General features: G+C 33.3%; 1 protein-coding gene across 1 annotated transcript in view; it reads left to right on the forward strand.

Annotated features, from left to right (window-relative positions):
* The window catches only part of LOC118198333 (peroxisomal acyl-coenzyme A oxidase 1-like), a 95599-nt gene that overhangs the window by 38181 nt on the left and 32249 nt on the right, over window positions 1–25169 (forward strand). Inside the window, exons 5-7 of the mRNA XM_085823478.1 lie at window positions 5431–5550; window positions 20859–20974; window positions 23816–23985. Coding sequence (XP_085679604.1) covers window positions 5431–5550; window positions 20859–20974; window positions 23816–23985 — 406 coding nt within the window. The remainder of the gene's footprint in view (window positions 1–5430; window positions 5551–20858; window positions 20975–23815; window positions 23986–25169) is intronic.

Genomic DNA, 25169 nt, shown 5'->3' on the forward strand with positions numbered 1-25169 from the left:
GCATCAAATTGATAATTCTCTCTCATTATATCAGCAACGCCATTGTTGCTGATAACAGCACTGTTGCCACTCAGAAAAATGAGGGCAAAAATTAGCGTTTTAAGAGTTTTTAATTAATATCTCTGATTTTAGCTATTTTTTTTTTTTTTTTTTTTTGGAAAGAAGCGGATGTCGACTTTTTCCAGGGCCCAGAAAATAATTGTAGAAAATTTGGTGATGATAGCTATAGTAGTGACTGAGTTATTAGTGAACAAACACTATTCTTAATTTTATAGCATTTGAATTCTTAAGATTTTGCAAAGGGGAAGATGGTTAATTTATTTATTAGGCTAATTAATTAAGGGATATTGCATATTCCATTGTATTTTTTTTTTATATAATACATTTTTTTGATAAAGTTGTTCTGCAGAGTAAAATTCTGTGCTGTTTTTAAATTTAATGTTTGGTGTTCCCTTTAGGCATTTTTCTGGTGAATTTAAAATCCAGATGAAAGCTGGTCATGTAGCGGCTAGTTATTGTATAAACTATTCTGAGACTTGTTTGACAAATAATATAAAATAATGATTAGAGTATGCATGATACAGAATAATTAGCACTTGTAATGTCTTTTTGGTAAAATAGAATAATCATTACCTTTGATAATGTGGTGCTGATGTTAGATTTAATGAATATTCAAATTCCCAATTGATTGTTTTAAAAATGAGTAAACTATAGTTTATTTTGAGAAACTACAGAGTACATTTCGGTATCTTTTTAATATGAGGATAATTAAAAGAGAGTTATTTTGTTTCCTTAAAATGCAGACAAAAAGTGTTTAAAAAGTGGAATAAGTGGAAAAAAAGATTGTAAATAAAGAAAAAAATGGCTTGGATGAATTTGTTAACTACCTAAAATCTAAAATTGTAAATAAAAATGGCTTAGATGAATTTGTTATGTTAAAGGGAGTTCATTTATGCCATTCTTTGATTAATCTTTAAAGTACTGTAGTTTAAAATAAGCACTTTAAAGTTGAATAGCAATAGTCTATAAAATTCTGTTGTTTTTATAGTACCAGATTAACAACAACAAACTTTTTTTTTTAATATTAAATTCTACATTTTCATTTCTGTATGTGTCATAAATAAACTTCTCTTTTGCCCAAAAATAATGCTGTTTAAAATCTTAATTTGGTTTTTAATTATAGTTTCACCTCTTTAAAGGCAGTAAAGTTATAACAGTAAATTTTAATTTTCTTGCATTTTTGTTTTGTATCTTGCTCTTTTTTTTTTTTTTTTTTTTTTTTTAATTAATTTTCAGGAGGTAAGGGGAGAAAAATATAAGTCACATTTATTGCATTTAGCTTCTATGTCATTGTTTTTGGAGAAGAGAGTTTGTATTAAAATTATCCACTTAATCTGAGACAAAACAAGCCAGCATATGTATGCTGTATTACATAAGCCAGTTAAAACAATGAATGATCAAATTATTTGTAAGTTCATCAGCTTCACTGTATGCTAATCTTAAGTTCAAGAATTAACTAGCAGGTATGATTAAAATGAAGTTAAAAACAAGATAAAATGTTTTAAGTTGACATGCTGTATGTTTAAACATAATAAGATTAGGAGCTTTCACGGGTGATCTGCTTTGTGACCTACATCTGCTTTGTCAACAACAAGCGACAGTGGGAATTTTAACCCATCTGGTTTTGTCAGCTGGAGCTGAAATGCAGTTTAGTATTAGGTGACAAAACATATGGGCTGTCTGCAAAAATATCCTACTTATGTTGGAACAACAAGTGTTATCCTAGAATATTTTAACTGCTGATATCACTTTTTTATTGATGGCTTGTATCAGTTTTCATCTTGTTTTTCAGTTCAAGCATAAAAAATTCACAATGAAACAGAAAATGTATCATACGTTTTTTTGAAAGTATGATATTTTTAGTAGAAAATTACTTTTGGTATTAGGTAGCATATGTGAAAATATTACATGAGTATCAGTGTAGTGTATAATTGTACAGTGAGTTTAAAAAAAAAAAAAAAAAAGGATGGTTTAATTCTGTATCTCTTGTTCTATTTACCGATTGATAGACTCTAAATTGTACTTTTCCATGCCTTGAAAGCTTGATTTAGGATATATATTAGATTATATGTAACATTGCTTCAGTATATAGCATATGCCAGCGGTTCTCATCCTTTTGACTAACCATCTGAACAAAAATTGAAAACCTTTAGTACCACCACTACAAAGTAGTACTACCACCACCACCACTCTTGAACAAAGCTCAGATCGCATAAATTTACAAATGTTGGAGAAAAAACTCAATTAGGATTTTGTGTATAGGTTTGCTATAACATGTAGATATGCACCTCGTATTTTGGTTGCAATTGGCTGCACCAAAGCTATATAAATATATATATCCACACTGGCTCAGTAATCTAAGTTTTTTTATTCTTATATTATTGTAAATTGTGCATTTTTTGCTTCAGAAATGATTGAATTATGTTGTTCTTATCTTCTGGTTAAGGTTTGATGCCTTTAGTGGATCTGCATGCAATAGTTTTAGAATTATCAATAATTTAAAAGTTGTTTAAGTGTGCTAAGCCTAATTATTTTTGTTATGGTGGCCATGTTTTTTACATTTGAAATAGCAGAATAGTAGATTTGTTGCCAATTAGTACCACCACTACAAAGTAGTACTACTACCACCACCACTCTTGAACAAAGCTCAGATCGCATAAATTTACAAATGTTGGAGAAAAAACTCAATTAGGATGTTGGGGTTTTAATTTTTGAATTTAATATATAAAAATACTTTGCTTCTTTGCGTACCACTGGTTGAGAACCTCTGGCATATGCGTTTGATACATATTCTGAAATGATATGGTGATTTTTTTTTTCTTGCATAATTCAATCTTATGCTTCAAATTATGTGTACCAAGTTTTGTAAAAATCATATAAGCCATTTCAGGGATTTTTCATATTTAAAATTTGATGCTAATTTTCAAATTAGCCTCTCCCCAAAAAATTACTTGATGTTTTAATACATGTTAACCCTGAGTTTTTCATTACAAGCTTTTATTTAGTAGTATATCATAAAATTTTAAGCAATTTCCTGATAAGCTAATAGAGTTAAAATTTTTTGCTCACACTTTTTATGGATGGCAGTACAGTGTGGTGAAGCATTTTATTTATTTATTTTTTTGGTTGATTGATTTAAAATTTAATGTTGGAATAAATTTTTCTCCTGTATCTTTGTTTAACAAACAAATCAAAAATATCAAAACTTTGCTGTTTGCACCATGGGATAATAAGGAGAGAAGAAAAAAAAAAAAAAAAAAAAAAAAAAAAAAATTAAGCGAAATTTGTATTTACTGTTCTGTAAATCAGATCTCTTCAAATTTTAATCTTTTTTGTTATTTTATTTATTTATTTATTTATTTTTTTGTGTGTGTGATTTCAAAATACAAGGAAAAAATACACAACAGTTAATTTATATCCTTTTTCATAAAAGCAAAACGTGGCTTTTTGAGAATCAATTGGAGTAACATCAAATGAAAGAACTGATATTATCTGTGTGTTTTACTTAACGATTATCTGTAATTGGGGTTAAATTGTGCTGCTTGGTGACAGTTTTCGCAGTTAATGGGATAATAGATAAATACCAAAATTATATAAAGATAACAGTGTTTTTAAAATAAATCAGAAAAATGCATTTCTTTTAGTTGGATTAAGTTAGAATTTGGAATTATGTAAAGAGAAAGCAAGGGAATTTAGTTAAAAATGGATTAGTATTATTAATAAAAATCAAATTCAATTATCATTGTCAAGTTAAAATTTTGAATGCTGATTTAAAGAAAGTTGCTCATACAATTTTTACAAAAAGTTGTAGATTAGGATAATTTAAGGAATTGAAATGTTGAGGTAAATTAGATTGATGACGTTTCAAATAAAATTTATTTTTTAATTGCATATTAAAGCAGTGGTATCTGTTAATTTAGTATACGTATTGAGTAGCGCTGTCAAGATATGAAAAACATATGTTAAATTTTATTAGTCAGCTAACTAGAACAGGAAATATACAGCTGTCCATTTTTTAACTTGCTGTACTGCAATGTTCTATATACATACATTTGTGTGATGCCCAGTGGTTCAAGACATTAAAGATAGAAAATACTGATAGTTCATCTTCAGTTATGTACTAGCAATGAAATGTACTGGCTGCATGAGGTTTTTGTGGTTTTCTTCATGTGTAACATAAATGTACACCAATTTTTCTTTAAAAGTACTCCATAAAGGCATCTTTTCTCGTAGGAGGATAGCTCCAGTATATTTTCTGTAGCTAAATAAACCAACAATCTAAATTATATGTTTTGTTGGAAAATTTATGCATTTAATGATATTTAGAATTTATTAGCATTCTTATAAAAGTATTATGCATTAATTATTATAATGTATTTCATTTTTTTGTTAACTACTGTAGATTAATAATTTTTTTAAAAATCTAATTATGATTAGGATTGTTGAAGGTCTAATTTATTATACAGTACAAAGTCTTTAATCTGGACGTCCATAATCCAGAATGATCTATAATCCCGACCTCAAAGCTACAAACTTTCTGTGCATGCGTAGAATAATACGTTTACACATGTGCATTTCATATATAATGGACGGTATAAGGTAGGCTAAAATTATCTATTTCAGTTAATGTTGCAGATTGCATTGTTCCTTAATCTTCTAATTGGATCCGGCTTATTATTTTTTGCAGACTGTTAGAGCAATTTTATAAAAAGTAAGCTTGAACTTTCGATTATGTCAAAAAGAGTTTCCGATTCTGGAGCTGCCAAAGGATCTACAAAGTGAAAGCATGTTTCGATGTCCATCAAACAAAAAGTGGAATTGCTGCAAAATATGGATAAATGCATGAAGAAAGTGACAGAGAGGTTAGTGAAAACGAAAAAATTTTGATTGACAAGTTAGTCGGTATTCTCGGCACACCAATTACAGGACTTAAACAGCTGAACTTTGTAACTGAACAAGAAATTATGTCTATTTATAGAATTAAAGAGAAAGTGTTAGCACATAAAACAAAGCAACTTAAACAACTTACATTGAAAGAAATGTTTAATAAAGTAAACAAATAAATATTAAGCTTTTTTTTTTTGTAAATTTTGATGCCCTTTAGATCATAATTGCTCTTTATTTCATAAATTATGGTTTCATATTTTTAATTTTATAATTTCTGCATGCCATCTTACCAGATTTAAATTGATGATCTATAATCCTGAAAAACCCCTAATCCGGAATCGCCGAAGTCCCGACGAGTCCAGATTAAAGACTTTTGTACTGTATATATATATATGTTGTAATCAGATTATATTATAATTTTTAGTTAGTATATTAATGTTGTATTTGTAAAATTTAATAAAAGAACTTTCATCTAACTTTTAGTGGGGAAGACAGCAAATTTTGCTATTGTTCAAGCTCAGCTTTATACCAAGGGAAGATGTTATGGACTTCATCCATTTATGGTTCAGATCCGGAATAGAGATAATCATGAGCCCTTACCTGGTATGCAGTTTACAAACTCAAAATTTAAACTGATGTGTTAGAATTGTTTTAAACTTATATTTAAATTTGTAAATGATAATATGTTCTTAAAGTTCATATAATATCCCTGTTGTGGAATCTAATTATTGAAATTTCTGATGTAGTTAATGTGTAATCTAGCACCGTTCCTCCCTTTCATATCGTCCTGTCTGTAAGTATTTTCATGTTTTTTTTGGCATTTTTAGAGTGTCATCAAAATGCTGGAATGCCTTTTTTACTGTATGAAGTAAAAAGGAAGTATTATAATCACAAAAAATTTCAGGTATCATATTTCAACGAAAATATCCATTTTGACCGCTATTGAATGCAATTTAATAATGTTTTTCCATGTCATCTGTATGTAAGGAGAGAATAAAGGACTCTTTTCTTCCAAAAAATTATAAAACTGATTTAAAATGAATTCTGAAGAGCACTTTTCGTAGGGTCTGTGCGTACTTGCGTATCTCGCATAACTCAAAAATGAGTAGACTCAGAATGTTGAAATTTTGTGTATAGGTTTGCTATAACATGTAGATATGCACCTCGTATTTTGGTTGCAATTGGCTGCTCCAAAGTTATATAAATATATGTATATATCCACACTGGCTCAGTAATCTAGGTTTTTTTATTCTTATATTATTGTAAATTGTGCATTTTTTGCTTCAGAAATGATTGAATTATGTTGTTGTTATCTTCTGGTTAAGGTTTGATGCCTTTAGTGGATCTGCATGCAATAGTTTTAGAATTATCAATAATTTAAAAGTTGTTTAAGTGTGCTAAGCCTAATTATTTTTGTTATGGTGGCCATGTTTTTTACATTTGAAATAGCAGAATAGTAGATTTGTTGCCAATCTAGAGAAAGTAAGCTTCACAATAACAAAAATAACACCTTCGTTTATTATTGAAAGTTAAATCATGCTTAATCCATTCTGGAATTTATTCCAGGAAATAAGTGTTTAAGATTTACTTCATAATTTTCAATACAGATATTTTGAGTACTTTTGCCTTGTCGTGAAGTGAAAATTGAATTAATTAAATGAGAAATACTGAATCATCTGTAAAAAAACTTTTTTTTTTTTTGGTGTTCTTTGCTTAATTTCTTTTGTACGTCGTTTTAGATTTATTATAGTATTTAAATAAAACAATGTGGGAACAATTAGATAATTTTTTTATATAAATGTTGTGCAAGCTGAATTAAAAAAATGAATTAAATTTAAAAAATGAAATGTGACGCTGTTAAGTGAACCTAGGGCTAGAATGTCACTATGGTAAATAAATCTAGAAAATTTTAAAGAGTGCATTTATTCTATTGTGGTTTATGTGCTATGCACGAAGTAAATTTAATTCAGTCCAATAAATTAAAATGAAATGCAAGAAAAAATGCGTATAATTTAATATTCCGTACAAGGACGTCGTGTGCGTACACATCAGATTTTTTAAAAAATTAGTGTGAACTGCTGATTTTAGATAATAAATTTAGGTATTTGCTTATTAAAACTGCTACCACTGTTAACACCAAAGTTGGCAAACTTATAAAATTATAAATTTAACAAAACCAATGATTTTCCCCCCTGTAAATTATATTGACTAGTTACTTGGGTATAATCATTCCTGAGAACGTCATTTCTAAGATAACTTTGGCTTTGATTTAAATACGGAAACTTTAGTGTTCAGTTTGAGCATTTGAGACTTCAGTTCTCCATATAATCTGATAATACAGGTTTCTTAAAAAATAATTGTTTTAGTTTATCAAAGTTTTAACTGCCATATCTAGCTTTAGGCATAAGTTGACAGGTCTTCCTTCAAATCAATTTCCTGCTGTTATTCTTACTGTTTGCGTTTTACAGTACGGTAAACTCCCGATTATCCTTGGGCGGATTATGAGCGGAGCGGATTATCCGTGTTTTAAAAGTTTTTTTTTTTTTTTTTTTTTCAAGCATAAAGCAAAGAAAATAAAAATGTTCACAAAACTGAGTGAAATGTTAAATTTGCTAAACATCATGCTTATTTATGGCAAAAATATCCCAGGCCTTCTCCTTCCCCTCGGCCTTCTCGGAACCTTCCCCGTGGCCTTATCGGAACCTTCCCCTCTGATGAGTAAGTGATTTCTTACTCACCTTTGCAGTGCCCCCTCCACTGTGCTCTCTCGTTTTAATCTTTTTGACACGTCCACTTCCTCCCACTCGCCATTGTTAGTTTAAGCCTGATGGTGTTTGCGAACCAGTCAGAGTTAATTTCTTATTTTTTATTGTGTTCAGTGCTTGTGCTTTTTGGTTTTGTGTTTTTCCTTACCGATTTAAAATGGCAGGAAAACGAAAGAAGGTTGTGTTGACGATAGCTCAAAAACTAGAATTAATTTTCAAAGTAGCAAACGGCGCTACAAGGCAGCAGATGGAATTGGATTACGAAATCGCGGAAACAACAATGCGTGACATTCTAAAGCAAAAAGACAAACTGGTGAACTTTGCATCAATGTCGGACAGTGCTTCCCCAATGAAAACACGAAAAACTATGAAGGGTTCTACCTTTGATGAGCTAGACATGCCATTGACAGAGTGGTTAGCTTAAGTTCGAAAAGAGGGTACTCCTGTAAATGGTCCTATCATTGCGGCGAAGGCAAAAACCTTTTTTGAGTTGTTAGGCCTGAAAGGAAATTTGATGCGTCTTCTGGCTAGTTGACTCGTTTTAAGCAGCAACACGGAATTGAAGAAATTGGACTTCATGGAAAGAAACTTAGTGGTGACCAACAAGCAGCTGACGATTTCCACCATAAATTTGAACAATTTGTTTTTAAAAAAAAGAGCTATCTTTTGAACAAATTTTACAATGCCAACGAATCGGGAATTTTGTGGAAATGTCTTCCCACTCGCACTTTGGCTTTGCAACAAGTCGACGGACTGCTGAGCTATTTGGAAGAACTAGACGACTCGGAGTTGGCCGAGAAACTTATGCTACAAAAAATGCAATCTCGGATCAAGAGAAAATGCTTCCAAAGTAAGAAAAACAAGGAAAGGATCCAAAGCAAGGAAAGGATCACTACCATGTCTTGCAGTAACGCTACTGGTGGACATAAACTTAGAATTGTTGTTATTGGGAAGTAAAAAAACAAAAAAATCTTTCAAAGGCACAAGGATAGAAAATTTGCTCGTTGATTACTTTAACCCAAAAATAAAAGGATGGATGAACCGAATCATCTTTCAAGATGGTTCGAAAAAATCTCTGTTCTTCAAGTGCTTAAATATCTTAAATCGAAAAACCTGCCTGGAAAAGCTGTGCTATTGATTGACAATGCATCTTCTCACCCAGCAACAAGCGTGCTAAAGTCTTCTGATGGACAAATATTTGCAAAGTTTCTCCCCCAAAACGTTACTGCACTAATCCACCACATGGACCAAGGAGTCATTGCAACAATGAAGAGAACATGTCGAACCAAGCTGCTAATGACCAAAATTGAAGAAGGTTATGATCTGAAAAAGTTTTGGAAACACTACACAATCTTGGACAGCATCTACGATATTGCATCTGCGTGGGACTCGGTGAAACCGTCAACCCTCATAAAATCATGGAGAAAACTCATGCCTAATGTTTTACTAAACTCATGCCTACTCAAGCCAACAACAACCTAACACCTATGAGTTGTGAAGAGAATATGTAGACACGCCCATTGCAACTCTTGCCGATATAGTGAAAACAGTTCCGGGTGGTGAGAACATCGATGCTGAAAACATTGAGTGGTTGGAGTGTGACGTCAACGAACCTGGCTTCGAACGCTTGACAGATGACAAAATTGTGAAGAAAGCAAGGGGAGAGATCGAGAATGAAGGAGAGCGAAGTGAATGGGAAGAAGAGCCCACTGTGCAGATGCGGAAGACTTACGAAGCGGCTTTGCAACAAGTCGACGGACTGTTGATCTATATGGAAGAACAAGAAGACTCTGAGTTGGCCGAGAAACTTATGCTACGAAAAATGCAATCTCGGATCGAGAGAAAATGCTTCCAAAGTAAGAAGCAAACACAAATGACTGATTTTTTCTAAAAGGTGTAGTTTTACAGCTATGCTTTTGTAATTACATAATACATTTCAGTATTAAAACAGTACATATGTTTTAATTTTTCTGTGTATCCTTGACGCCTCTCGTAAGTGCAAAGCACTTTTCTGTTTTCATTAACAAAATGCATTTTAGGTTAGTTTTGAGTGATATACTAAAATATTAAGCGTTAGTTAAACATTTCCTGCTGTTTATTTTACGTTTAATTATACATAAAACGATTTTTCAAATTTGGAATGACTGTTTCTCTTTTGCTGCTTTTTTTGGATTATCCGCGATTTTTGTTATCCGCGGCAGCCGCACCACCCAATTCTGCGGATAATCGGGAGTGTACTGTATTGCTCTTTCATAATATGAGTTCTGTAGTAACATATAATTTCCCATGTGCCATTATTTTGCAGATGCACTATATTGTCATTTGTTGTTGATTTATAGAGACCTAAAAACGAAAATATTTATTTTAACTGGAGTTGAATGACAGCTTTACTGGCAAGATAAATGGCTAAAAACAGCCAAATAAGAACAGTGAGATAAACTGAAATTCATCTAAATAAATGAAGAATATATGGAAATCACTTATAGAGTAAAGTCAAAAAGAAGTTGGGGTGATTCCATTGTAGTGATTGGTAGTTTGGTTGCTGGGTAGTGTATTCCACTCAGACACATTTATTATAAATCTACCAGAAGCATTACTAACACTATCAAAGCAACAATGTAACAGTATCAAGAACTAATTGGTAATCAGTATTAGAATGCGTGGAAGCAATTATATACATAACATTCAATGTTAGTACAGTCATCATTTTCATTATGCAAGGATCTTGCTAGTGGCAAGAATCTCTGTATTCAAAAGTTTCAGACCATTCTGAAAGAGCATTCATGCTGTGTCTTGAATATTTTGCAGTCTGAATCAGTCATGTCTGTTTAATTCTGGTTTGTATTTTATGTTCTCTAATTCCTTATAGTATAAGATGGTATCAGTGGAGCTGCAGAATTATTGGTTGGTCTCTGAAAACTAGAGGTATTGTTGACAAAGTAATGACAATCTGTAATAGACCAAACATCAATTGCTGGATCATAGCTGTCCGCAGTCTCCTGTTCATACCATCTTTCAAGAGAGAAGACTGGAACTTCTTCTGAAACTTCCCAAAAATATTTCTGATAAGGTTTTGAAATGTCCATTCTAGAGACTTCCAGAATGTCTTCAAGATGTTGTAGGGCAGTTTCTGCCTTTAGCTTTGATTCTGCTTCAGATATCCTTGTAATTCCAGTGACAATCAACTCTCAGTTAAAAACTTTACTAAACAGTGCACAAGTTAAGCACATACGTTATAAGTGGCTATAAATTCAAAGTTAAACGAAATATAGAACAAACTCAACATTACCTCAAATGTATTAAATAAATAAGTGAAAAAAATTAGAGCAACTAAAAGTGTATTAGAGGCAAATTACAAACACAGATGTGTACAACTGTGCCCAAATTGCATTTTAAGGTCTTTAATATTGACTTTTCATAGAGCAGATATTAGACTAAATAAATTTTTGAGTGCTTTCAAATATATTGTTTTAGAAAATATTTTGAGACATTGAAACTTAGATAATGTTAAAGTTTTTTGGGAGAGTTGATGAGGGAGAAATTTTTTTTAACACGTTACTGACCACTAGCGATTCAACAGCATACGCATATCTGACCGGCCGCTCAGCTACAGATTCTCCCTGTTCTGAATAACTGTCAGGACAATCTGATAAATCGTCTAAGTAAAACTCTCCAGTACCATTTTTTTCACTCGTCGTTAATGATAAATTTTTTAAGAAAGTGTGAAAATGTGGGAGTTTACGAAGCAACGTACTTAACGCAAGTGAGCAATGTACCTCAATACTAGTAATAAAATGCAGATGGTATAGCAAATGTCAACTGTTTATCGCTATGGCTACCGATTGATAGGCTATTTTTTAGGTAGCCCTGAGAAAAAGCTATTAATAGTCTATCGGTCAGTAGGCGTTGTTGATGAAAAGCCAATTAATAGGCGATCGGGCCCACTAGCGGCTGAGCGTAAAGTTGCAGAACACTGGTAGCTTGGTTCGAATCCCGCGAAAGTTTTTCATAACGTAAAACTTAAAAGATGGCTTCATCAGCATAATAAGTTTATACTTAGCATTCTGGCATATAACATGCACTGATGTATACGCTCATTTATAATTTTAAACTACATTGTTTAATTTTTAGGCGTATTCACCATATAACATGCACACTTTTTTTGCAAAGAAACCTGAAAGATACATGCTTGAGACTGTTACCTTTTAAAGTCATTCATTCAAAGAATTTTCCAAGGCTTTGGAAGAATGTAATGCTAAATTGATAAGTGATAAGGGGAACAGTATGTGTGTGAAGTATGCTCCTTCAAAATTGCTCCACATTTCAAATAAATACATTTAATTACATTATATTACATAGTACAGTTACATAGCAAATACACGTTACACAGCTCTTCACACTACATTCTCAAAACCCACGCCAACTCTCTCTCAAATCGAAACTTTTCTCACACAGTTGAGGGGTGCTACAACGCCCTCTATGGGAGATCTCAACATACTCCCCACGGATGACCGTTCAGGACATCAAACTACCTCTTACATGAAATTATTACTTAACATTATTCTTAGTGAACATATAATTTCTAGATTAAATAGTTCTGGCTTATGAATGAGTAATACTAAGCCTAAATTAACATATAAATGTAAACAATGAATTACACAAAATTAATAACATAAATATGTACAATAACATTAAAACTTAGAGAATTCAAATGAATATAGATCAATATCAAGTTAAAGTTCAAAATTTTTCACGATACTTAACTGTCCATTGGTAACACACAGTTTGTGAATGGGTCTCTTTAATTCACCATCAGCAGTTTTTATTTTTACAACACGAACTCTGTAATCATTACCTGGGTAAATTTCGGTGATACGTCCCAGTTTCCATTTTAAGGAAGGTGTGTTATCTTCCTTAATGATTACTAAGTCATTTACTTTAATATTTGGTGAAGCACGATGCCATTTTGTGCGAACTTGCAGTTGAGTCAAATAGTCCTTAGACCATTTCCTCCAGAAGGACTGCGACATTTGCTGAACTAGTTTCCAACGATTGCGAAGTGTTAGTCTCGTCGCACACATTTGGTTCCAGAATAGCCTTTAATGATGTTCCTATTAAAAAATGACCTGGTGTAATCACGGAAAAATCATCTGGATCACTTGAAATCGCTACTAATGGTCTTGAGTTCAGACACGCCTCAACTTCTGCTAGATAAGTAGCAAATTCTTCAAAAGTTAGAACTTGAGAACCAATTGCTCTTTTCATATGATATTTCATAGCCTTTACCGCGGCTTCCCATAGTCCACCAAAGTGCGCCGCAGAAGGCGGATTGAAATTCCACTTAATTTCTTCCTCTGTTAAGTATCTAGGTACCCTTTGGTCCGAACGATAGGATTTCAGTTGTCTGTTGGCACCTATAAAATTAGTGCTGCAATCACTATACATTTCCTCTGGTCTTCCACGTCTGGTAATGAATCGTTTTAGAGCTCCTGTGAAGGAATCTGTCGTCATGTCTCCAACTTGTTCTAAATGCACTGCCTTAGTACTAAAACATACGAAAACACAAACGTAGATCTTCACTGTCCGAACACCGCGCCTTTTCTTCGGTTTAACTTGGAAAGGACCCGAAAAATCCACACCACATTTCAAAAAAGCTCTTGTGGGATTCACTCTAGATGCTGGAAGATCGCCCATTGCTTGATATGACAGCTCACTTCTGTGTTGACAGCATGTTACACATTTACGAATGATCTTTCGAATAGTTGCTCGTGCATTAATAATCCAATATCTCTGCTTGATTTCTGAATGGAACATTTGTGCTCCTCCGTGAAGATATTTATAGTGATAATATCGTAATATCAGTTCTGTAATATAGTGTGATTTAGGCTGAATGACTGGATATTTTACATTCTGTGCGATGCTAGCATTTCTTAATCTTCCTCCCACTCTTAGAATACCCTCGTCGTCTAAGAATGGATTCAACATATTGAGTTTACTGCAGGGCTCACTAGTTTTCTCTTTTTCAAATGATCGATTTCTTCACTAAATTCTTGCATTTGCACAGACTTGATTACCCAAGAATGTGCTATGGCTAGCTCTCCCGTCTGGAGAAAATTTAACTTTGTCCTTGTTATTGACGACCGTTTCACATTGGCAATAAATCTGAGACACCAAGCTATAACTCGTAAAAGTTTTGTCCAAGAAGAATATTTATGAAGCAGTTCATCAATCGCAAAATTCTTAATCAAAGTAGTATGCACAATGCATCCCTTTCTTTCAGTTTCTACTACTTCCAGTGGGATGTGGATGCTTATTGAAAAAATTATCTTTTCTTTTTAGCCAATATGGACCACACCATCAACGCTCACCTTCCAACAAACATTGAGCTGGCACACCCCTACCAACTAAATCAGCAGGATTTTCCCTTCCACTGCAATGATTCCAAGACCTGGGATCTGATTTTTCCTTCACATCAACCACTCTATTACTGAAAAACTGTTTCCATTGCTTCGCAGAACCTTTCATCCAAGACAAGACAATTAAGGAATCAGTCCAATACACAAATTTATCAATAAGATCCTTGAAAACCTCTCCCAGATACTTTCCTATTCTACCTCCTATGACTGCTGCCATTAGTTCCAATCGTGGCAACGTCAATTTCTTCAAAGGAGCTACTCTGCTTTTCTACATGACAAACGACACGGAAATGTCACCCTTATCATTTAAGTAATGACAATACGCTACAGCACCATAAGCTATAGGAGACGCATCGCAAAATACGTGTACAGTCAAAAGTCTTTAATCCGGACTCGTCGGGACTTCGGCGATTCCGGATTATCGATTTTTCCGGATTATAGATCATCAGTTTAAATCTGGTAAGATGGCATGCAGAAATTATAAAATTAAAAATATGAAACTGTAATTTATAAAATAATGAGCAATTATGATCTAAAGGGTATCAAAATTTACAAAAAAAGAAGCTTAATATTTATTTGTTTACTTTAAACATTTCTTTCAACATGCGCATGCGTAAAGCATACCTTACGCATAGCCGAAATTAGAAAATTGCAACCAGAGAACTATTTGATTTGTATTCGTGATATTTATAATGACGATTAATTTGATTTAAATCATATCAAAGATGGTGTACATTGAAATTAAATACTACATTTAGTAAGGAATTATAAGCCGAATAAAATAAAAAACATCTGCTCTGAAGATAACGATAGTGCTGACAGATCAACTTCCAGTTCATTGTGCGCCGCAACGTCCCCCCCCCCTGCGCAGAGCAGCGTGAAATTGATAAACAGATTTCGGAACGGTTAGATAAACAAAGGATATGCCTTTATCCATTTTTTGTAGCAATTCGTTTTTTGTTTGATGGACATCGAAGCATACTTTCGTTTTCTAGATCCTTTGGGAGCTCCAGCATCGAAAATTCTATTTGACATAATCGAAAGTTCAACCTTACTTTTATAAAATTGCTCTTTCAGTCTGCAAAAAATAATAAGCCGTATCCAATTCGAAGATTAAGGAACAACGCAATCATCAACATTAAGTGAAATAGATAATTAGATAATTTTAGCTTATACCGTCCGTTATACATTAAACGCGCACGCGAAAACGTCGCAGACGAATATGCGCAGTCGTAAATGTCTTGCGTGCACGCGTAAAACGCCTATGCGCATGCGTCAACGCGGTGCATGCGCAGAAAGATTTTAGCTTTGAGGTCCGGATTATAGATCATTCCGGATTATGGGTGTCCGAATTAACGACTTTTGACTGTATTTCCATTTTTGAATTTAAGTTATCACAGCACGCAAATAAATTTCTCGGAACTGAAATATCCTTCAGATATTTAACCTCAGAACTCCAGCTAGTCCACTTGATTTTAAGGTCATCTGGCAATTTCTTATCCCAACCAATACCACGTTCCCAAATTTCCTGTAGCAAACACTTAATCCTAACTACAAATGGAGCTGCAAAACCAATTGGATCAAAAATCATTGCTGCCACATGCAAGACATAACGCTTTGTGCTCTTCAAACTCTCTGAACTATCCATTAATCTTGCTATATCTAAAGAAAATTTATCATTTACTGGGTTCCAGTTCAAGCCTAAAACCTTCGACTGACAATCAGAAGTACAAGTATCATCGCTAAGTCCATTCTGCATCCACAATGACCTCAGTTTCTCAGAATTAGTTTTTAATTTTCGTAAAATCATACTTGCATCCATTAAAATCGACACAGCTTCAGAAGACAGCTTAAATGCCTCTTCAATACTATTTCCCCCCAAATATAAATCATCTACATACAGTGAAGATTTCAACATTTCAACACATTTGGGTTTATTATTCCTGTACTGCTTTAAGTGCCTTTTTATTGTTGCACTTAAAATAAATGGCGATGACTTACAACCAAACGGCAAACGTGTCATACGCATTATTTTGTAGTCTTCATTTGTATTTTCTGATAACCACAAGAATTTAAAAAATTTCCTATCCTCTTCTGAAATTCCAATCATCAAAAATGCTATCTCTATATCCGCACAAAATGCAATTTTGAATTTCCTAAAATTTAAAATAACATCCAGTACATTGGGATTCAAATTCGGCCCAGTCTCTAAATAATCATTCAAAGAGAGATTTAGTTTCGCTTTCGAACTACAATTGAAAACCACGCGAACTTTAGTAGTATCCTTATCGGTTCTCACAACTGCTCTACGTGGCATGAAATATTCCTTCGCATCCCTAGAACATTCTTCAGTTATTCCTTTACTTTGTTAATCTTTATGTCCTTGTATTCATTCGCCAACCATTCATTATTTTCGAAATTGTTTTTTAAGTCCTCAAGTCTTTTTTTAGCAAGACAAAAGTTATTTTTTAAATCCGTTGGCTTTATTCCCTATAACAAACAAGTTTCGTATCTTCTATCTACAAACCTCAAATTATCTTCAAATTGTTTTATCAAATTCTCATCTGCGATTGATAACTTATTAGAATCTGTAATTCCTAACGATTCTAAATTCCATAGTATCTGCATATCAGTGCCAACGCAAAAATTTGTCGATACTATGTTTCCCCAAATTTTATCCTCAGAATTATTTTGTATGCCCTGGAGTGTAAGGCCAAAAATAGTTTGTATGCACTTTAGCATTTTGGTTATTTTTTCTACTTTCGACTCTTTAATGACGTCCCAAAAATAATCTGCTCCTATTAAAATGTGAATACCTTCATCTGAATCCGTGCATGCCTCAGCTAAATTTAAACCCTTTTGCTCAAAAATATTTTGAATATTTATATTGGGAAATGCAATGGGTGCGGCAGTAATCATTTCAGTAACTAATGCTTCTATCTCAATATATTTCTTAGGATCGTTCTTATTTCTCAGTGTTATTAATTTTACTACACTGTAAGTTCTATTTATGGCTTTCGTAGACCCAAAAGTATAAACTGACAATTTTTTCTTTCGAATGGTTTTAAGGCTAAGGGCATCTGCCGAAGATTTTGTTATCCAAGATCTTTCACTCCCGTTATCCACTAACATCCGACATAGTTTAAAGTTTCCTTTCGAACAAGCCAAGACAGTACAAGTTTGCAGTAAAGCACTGCCATTTGACCCCCGATGAGAGGAGCTGCACTGAGTCACCGCATTTGAATTCTCTTTTCCCCCTTCGACTTCAGCTGATTTATGACTCTTTTCGCATAGCAAGGAGTGGTGAGCTAAGCTGTTGCAGTTCTTGCATGGGTCGAGTTTATTTTTACAGAATCGCGCTAAATGGAATTTTGAAAAACAGCGAAAACATCGATTATCTCTTCATAATCTATTTTTCCTTTCCGCAGCACTTTCAAATTCGCAAAATTCATGTTCTTTGCTATTACAAAATATGCAATTTCTTTTAACATTTGTAGTATAACTAGCAGTTGATATATTCCTATTAGTATTAAGATTTTTATTTTCAAATTTACTAGAATTACTTTTATATTCATTACCAAAATTATGATAATTTTCAGTTTTTCTACTTAATAAATATGTTCTTTCCCTAGACCGTATTTCTTTGTCTAAGAAGGTAAATAAATCCTTGAAATTCCAATCACTATCTGGATACGCTCTATTGAATTCTAAAACGAGTTCCCTTGGAATTCTTTCTAACAAAATGGGAATCAATAAAGTGCTGAAAGATTTTGTTTCAACTCCTAACAACTCTAAACTTCTAATTTGAGTATCAGCTTTGTCAAACAACCTTCTCAATCCAGCTAAATCATTTATACTTCTAATAATAGGAATTTGAAGTAACTCATTCAAATGTGTCTGTATAAGAGTATTCTTATTACCAAATCTACCTTTTATTATATAATTAACATATCCAAAGCAGCATCATAATTTTCTTCTGTTAACGCAAAATCACTTATACAATTAGATGCCGTACCCCCTAAATATGACCTTAAATAATTAAATTTATCTATCTTTGTAAGATTACTGTTATTATGAATAGCGCTTTCAAACTGGTTATAAAATTCTAACCAAGAAGCAGGATCACCATAATATTTACTGATTATCAATTTAGGAAGTTTAACTGTTTTGGTTTCTCTAAAGGTTTGGTTTTCTAGTGTACCTTGAGCAGTTGCGGGAATAGAAAAGGTTACGTTACTAATATTCATTTCATCTTTCATTAATCTATCAATTACATTAGTTATCTTTTGTTTCCAGAGGATAATTTTTTCTGAATATTCCTTTAACACAGTAATTTCCTCTTCTATATCACAATTACAAAGATTTTTCACTTCATCGTTTAATCGTTTTAAATTAGTTTCCTTATCTATTATTTGGGCTCGAAATTTCTTTAAAGTATCTACCTTATTTGTAACATCTATCTCACTAGAATCTTTCATAATAAAAGCTTCAACTTTGTTAATTAACTTAGTTAACGTAGACCTAACTGCGCTACGCTCCTTTCTCAACTTAGGTAATTCCGACGTTTTACAACAATTCAAATTTCAAACAAAACATCAAACAAAGCCTACCTTCACTTCCTGCAAAATTCCACAAATTCCCAAACAAAGCTTGCAACTAAACCACTAGAATCCACAGCTTCCAAGACTGACTCTGTCCTCACTGATGGCTCCAAAAAAATGTGAAGTATGCTCCTTCAAAATTGCTCCACATTTTAAATAAATACATTTAATTACATTATATTACATAGTACAGTTACATAGCAAATATGTGTTACACAGCTCTTCACACTACATTCTCAAAACCCACGCCAACTCTCTCTCAAATCGAAACTTTTCTCACACATTTGAGGGGTGCTACAACGCCCTCTATGGGAGATCTCAACAATGTGTATGGGGAAAATGCTGGAGGGAAAAATAATTTTGCAAAGAGGATGGATTTTATTCAATGCAGGTGTGCACAAAAATATTATTCTACAGTTTAAAAAAAAAGGGGCAAATAATTGGGGCTAAGAATGCACTTCTGACTCAATTGATTTCGAAGAATTAGGAATCAGATGTTTTCCCTTTCGGTATTCATTTGAAGCCATGGTTTTGAAATGAATATCAAAGTCTTTAGTAAATTGCATCTGTTTTAGTAGAAATACAGTTGACTTAAATAAATGTGGCTCCTTCCAAATGAAACAAGCACAATGTTGGTTTCAAATGCATTGAATTTATGAAAGAAAATGCAAAATGTGCTACAGCAAGAATATTTGGCATTGGTGAAAACTCCATACAAGTGGAAGAAAATGGCCTATCCTAGAAAAAAAGTGTTGTAAGCTGGGTTCTAGGAAATCGCCGGAATGGATTAATGTAATAAGAAACAGTGTATGTTTGTTTGCTTTAAAGTGGGCAATAAAAAATGCAAATGAAAGTGAAAACTTTAAAGCAAATTTGAGAAGGTCTAGTCCAAGATCAGTTTGCAGGCTGTATGCGACCCGTTAAAAGTTTTTTTGTGGCCCGCCAAAATAAAAAAAAATCCACCTTGAACCTAGATTTCCTTCTTGTGCATGATCGGAGATTCATATCGTATTTTCCACTAGGATGACTACGTTAATATGCATGCGTGGTGTTAACACAATGTGCAGTGCTTTTCCAGGAGATCTGGCGAATTTCAATTTTGTTTTGCTGCAGTAAATACATAAATTCCCAACTTTTGTGAAACCATGAATCTTCAGAAAACGCATAAAATCTGTGATGAATGTTATGTGTTTAATGACGAATGTACGAACAAATATTTCTTTGGTAATATAGGAAATAAAGCAGTGTGTTTACTGTGTCATGAAATGATAGCTGCATTTAAGGAACACAAAGTATAAATAAACTACACCACAAAGTATAAATTGGAATTAGTATAATAAATAAATTGAATAAAACTGCAACTATTTTATTTAATTTATATTTATTGATTTTTATTGTACAGTTTACACCTTTTCTGAAATGCAAAGTTAGCTAATAAATGCAATAATTTAAAAAAATGCAGCCCTCTGCTTCCACAAAGTGGCCTCCAAGCCGAAACAATTGCCCACCACTGGTGAAGGCAAAGAATAATTTAGTTCTGTGAGAAAAAAAGAAAATTGTAAAGGCTTCTGAAAGATTTGGACAACAAATTGATAAGTTTCCAGAAGCATATTATTGATCTATTAAGGCAAAAAAATTATTTACTGTCATATATTGAAAATATGGGTGAAATTGCAGTAATATTTGATATGATAAGAAATCAAGTGGTGTGAAACTAACAAAAACCATTAACGTGAAAACACCAAGTCATGATCAATTTCACCTCACAGTACTATTTTCCTGCTTAGTGGACAGTGAAAAACTCAAGCCCATAGTTATTTTAAAAAGACAATAACAGAAGACGAACATGACCACCTTTTCATGATATCCGATAATGAAAATTTAAGGAATCTCATTTCTTTTAAATAAACATCATTTAAATACATGTAGAAATGTAATTTTTGTATGCTTATCTTTTCCTTATTTTTAAATGTATCATTTTTATATCTTTTGTATAATGTGCACCCATAAATTTCGATCTCAATTTTTGTGTTAGTAGTGCACTTTTATGCCAAAATATACAGTAAATACTTTTAGCATGATATTTTTACAAGGCTTAACTCATATTGCTTTTGATTAAAATTCTACAGGTATTACGGTTGGAGAGATAGGACCTAAGGTTGGTTTTCGTTCTTCTGACAATGGATTTTTGAAATTAGATCATGTGAGAATTCCGAGGGAAAACATGCTAATGAAAAATTCTCAGGTATGTCACAGCAGCTGAATAGTTGAATGAATAAGTTGAATATCTAAACATTTCCTTCATAATTTATGTATAATATAACATCTGTGCATTGCTAAAAATGTAAGGCTGTACACAAAATACTATGTACCATAAATAGCTTAAAATTATTTTTAATAAAGAAAATATTATAGAGAAGTTAGTATTACGTTGGTGAAATAAATTAAGAGAATTTGTATATTTTATCAAATTGCATGAAAAGAACTGAACTGAAGGAAAAACCACTTTTAGATAAAAATGCAAATCTTATACAGCAAATATGTAAAGCCTACATGTGTGTGTATGTGGAGCCAGCAGAAAAACAGGTTTTATAAGCGCGTGGAGAGTAAGATGAAATGTGTTCGTTAGCACACCTCGACAAATTTCTTGGTGTTATCTTACAGCAATCGGTTAAATTCTCATCGGAACAGCAAAAATGAGTAACCACCAATGTTTAGATGATGGAATGAGGTGGCAAATTGTGGGGAGGCTAGAAGCAGGTCAGTTGCACGTCCAGATATGCAAAGAGTTTAATTTAACACCCAGCATCATGTGTAACCTTAGTTCCAGGATACTGGATCCATCGAGAGAAAGCCTGGGCAAGGTCGTCCAAGAGCCACGACGGCCAGAGAAGGTCGCTATTTATCCATTTTAGCGAGGAGTAACAGAGGGGCTACAGCTTCTCAGCTCTCTCGAGATCTGTATGCAACCACATGAACCCGTGTAACAAGGGTGACTGTTTCCAAAAGACTGAATGAGAGAGGGTTGTTTGTCAGAAGACCGGCTGTTTGCGTTCCGCTCACGTCTACGGACAGCAGAGTCTGATTAGCATGGTGCTTGCAGCATAGTGATTGGAGTACGGAGCAATAGGTGACCGTTCTGTTCACCGACAATTCCCATTTTAGCCTAAACACTGATTTTCACTGTACTTTCATATGGAGAAAGCCAGGGACCCGCTACCTACCCTCCAATGTCCACGAAATCAACAATTATGGGGATGGCGGTGTAATGGTCTGGGCAGACATCATGTTGGATGGCTGCTCACCCATCCACATCTTTGACAGAGGCTCTGTGGCTGGTGTGAGGTATAGGGATGAAGTCTTGGAGCCCTGTGTTCGCCTTTTCCGTGGTCCAGTGGGCTCCGAGTTCATCTTACAGAACGATAACGCGAGGCCACGCAGAGCTCTTCTGGTCAATGAATTTCTTGAGAGTGAGGATATTCACTGGATAGATTGGCCAGGCAGGTCTCCAGACCTCAATTCTATAGAGCATGTCTGGGACGTTCTGGGGACTGCAATTTCAACTCCCTTTCAAAAACCATCCAGGAACTGAAAACAGTGTTGCTGAATGAGTGGGACCAGTTGCCACAGGCACTGATCAACTGCCATATTTCCAGTATGACATCACGCTGCAAGGTCTGTATGGCTGTAAGAGGGGACCATACCCTATTAACCCATTTCTTTTGTGATATCCTCAATCGTTGTTTCAGACCTTCAGACTCCCATGAGTGTTACACATGAACATGTGTGTCTATTATAACTGTTGATTGTTTATTTTGTTTGTATTATATCAATCAATGCTCACACCAAATTTTATCAAATATGCAAATTCTCTTAATTTATTTCACCAATGTAGAATAAGTGTGTCTAGCCAGTATGAAGGGCATATTCAGTATTGTCTTGTTGGTATATAATCATTTCAATGCTGACTCTTGAAATTTTGATGTTAGTTGGATCTTTGGGTCTGATTTGTGACCTGAAACGTTTGTCTAAACATTACAATGGTCATTCGCAGTTATACCGCATTTGCTGATATTGTCACAAGAGTTTGCTGGGATTAATATTGAAGTTCTGTAGTTGCTGTATTGAGTTCCCTTGAAACTTTTTGGATGTCGGTGAAATATTACATGTATTGCTCATGTTGTGAAATCCAGAATTGTATGTATATTCCATCAATATCCAGAACATATTCAGATAAATACTGTGGCTTTAAAAATGGTTTGGGTTTCCTGCATGGGCACTTTGAAGTCAGTATGATATTACAGAACATTTTCTGGGGTTGATTGAATGTAGCCAGTACCCAGTCTTAGTACCTTTTTAGCATACAGTGCCTCAGATTTTTTAGGAATGTAGCCAGCACCTAGTCCTAATACCTTTTTAGCATACAATGCCTCAGACTTTTTTAGCATAATATTTGTAGGAACAAGTCTTATCTCCTGAAACCAGCAAGTATGGTGTTACTGAGATAGGCCAGTCTAAAACTTTACGCTGGGATCTGACTGGGAATTTAGTTTGTAAAAGTTCTTGGAAACTGAGCACATATTTTGGTGGAGTTGCTCTCCAAGAAGCTGGATATATTGTAAATTTAAATGAATACCTTTTTAAATTTAAACTTTATGTACTTTTTGTATATTTTTTGTATTACAAATTTTATAAGCCATTTTGAATGTGTGGGTGTTTTGTGTATCCCTTTGTGTCTGATTGCAACTGTTTTGCCAAAAATTTATGTGCACACTATTGTAGATTATAAAAGTTCAAAGCTAATTATTAATCCTTTCTTTGTGTCAATTCATTTTGAATTTTATATTGCTTAGTTAGGTTAATAATTTAGTGCTTTTATTGTTAATATTGCATTAGAATTGTGTGGTTACCAAGTAACTATATGTTGTGTTATTTACATTAGCAGTTTTCTGCAATAAATTAAATGCAGAATAATTAAAATATATAAGATGTGAAATTTAAAACAAAGCTGATTTATTTCATTTCTTTTTATATTAATTTCCTATTAAAATCTCTCTGATTTATAAACTATTAATCTTCATTCTAGGTAACACCTGATGGTGAATATGTTAAGCCCAAAAGTGATAAATTGAATTATGGTACTATGGTTTTTGTTCGTGTTCTTATACTTGATATGGTTGCGTATAATATAGCCAGAGCAGCCACTATTGCTATACGGTATAGTGCAGTTCGAAGACAAGCACAGATTTTACCTAAGTGAGTTTTTCTTTTCCCCATTTTCTAAATGGAAAACATCTAAGTATAAGAAAGTACACTATTTATTGCAAGATTTGATGTTTATGATTTTTAACAAAATAATTTTTTGGATCATTTGAATTTTAGTTTAACAGTGTATAAATTCTATTCTTTCAGTTTTGTTTTAAATCTATGCAATAACCAAACTTTTTATTGTGGAAGTATTGCTGTAGTAAATAAGAATGATTCTCAGTTTGTGTAAAATTATATATTTAATTTATTTCATTGATACATAATTAAAAAACGTATCTTGTGAGCTAATAGTTTACTTTGCATTTTATTTTTGTTTATAATTATTATGTATAAATGTAAAATTTTGTATCAGTTTTAGAGTTTCCTAATACAGTTGCATTAAACAATAACCTTAAAATATAATCTATATTCTAGTTTCAGTCTTGCACAGTTTAATTTGATCTGCCCAGTGGCTAATTTAATAAATAAGGAAGGAGAAGGAATTTGACCTTTATCGAAATTTGGAAATAATTCCAATTCCACTGCGAATATATGCAGAAAATGCTTCATAAATCATTATAAATTTTATATTTTAATTGTAGATCATGAGCTTTTATGGCAAAAACACTTGAAAACACACATTAAAGGTAATGTATGAGGTGTGTTCAAAAAGAAACCGAACTTCTGCTATAATATCTTTATTGCTTACTGTACAACACTTAAAGCACTGCCCCTCTCAAAATATAGTCCCTTTCACTGGCAATACATTGTTTTCATCATTTCTTCCATTTTTTTCAAAGCCTTCTGGAATGAACTTTCTGTAATAGCATGCAGATCTCTTGCCACATTGTCTTGAATCCTCTATGGTTTGAAAACAATGTCCTTTCAACGTGATTTTCAGTTTGCAAAACAGGAAGAAGTCTGCTGGGGCTATGCCCGGAGGATATGGTGCATGTGGCACAACTAGAGTGTGATGTTTTACCTGACAGGACAAAGGAGTGACACACGAGCCCAAAGCATTGTTATAATGCAATATCCAATAATCAAAGTTTTTTCACAATTCAGGTCTCTTCCTGCCCACAGCATCCCTTAAACGTGCTAAAATTTTCTGATACACTTCCTTGTTTACCATCTGGCCACACTATACAAATTCCTGATGGACAGTGTCTTTGCAGTCAGAAAGTACAACAAAC

The sequence above is a fragment of the Stegodyphus dumicola genome, chromosome 9 (genome assembly GCF_044657685.1).
Source record: "Stegodyphus dumicola isolate Sdum_Otavi_A_Nest chromosome 9, ASM4465768v1".
In the NCBI taxonomy this organism is placed as follows: Eukaryota; Metazoa; Arthropoda; class Arachnida; order Araneae; family Eresidae; genus Stegodyphus; species Stegodyphus dumicola.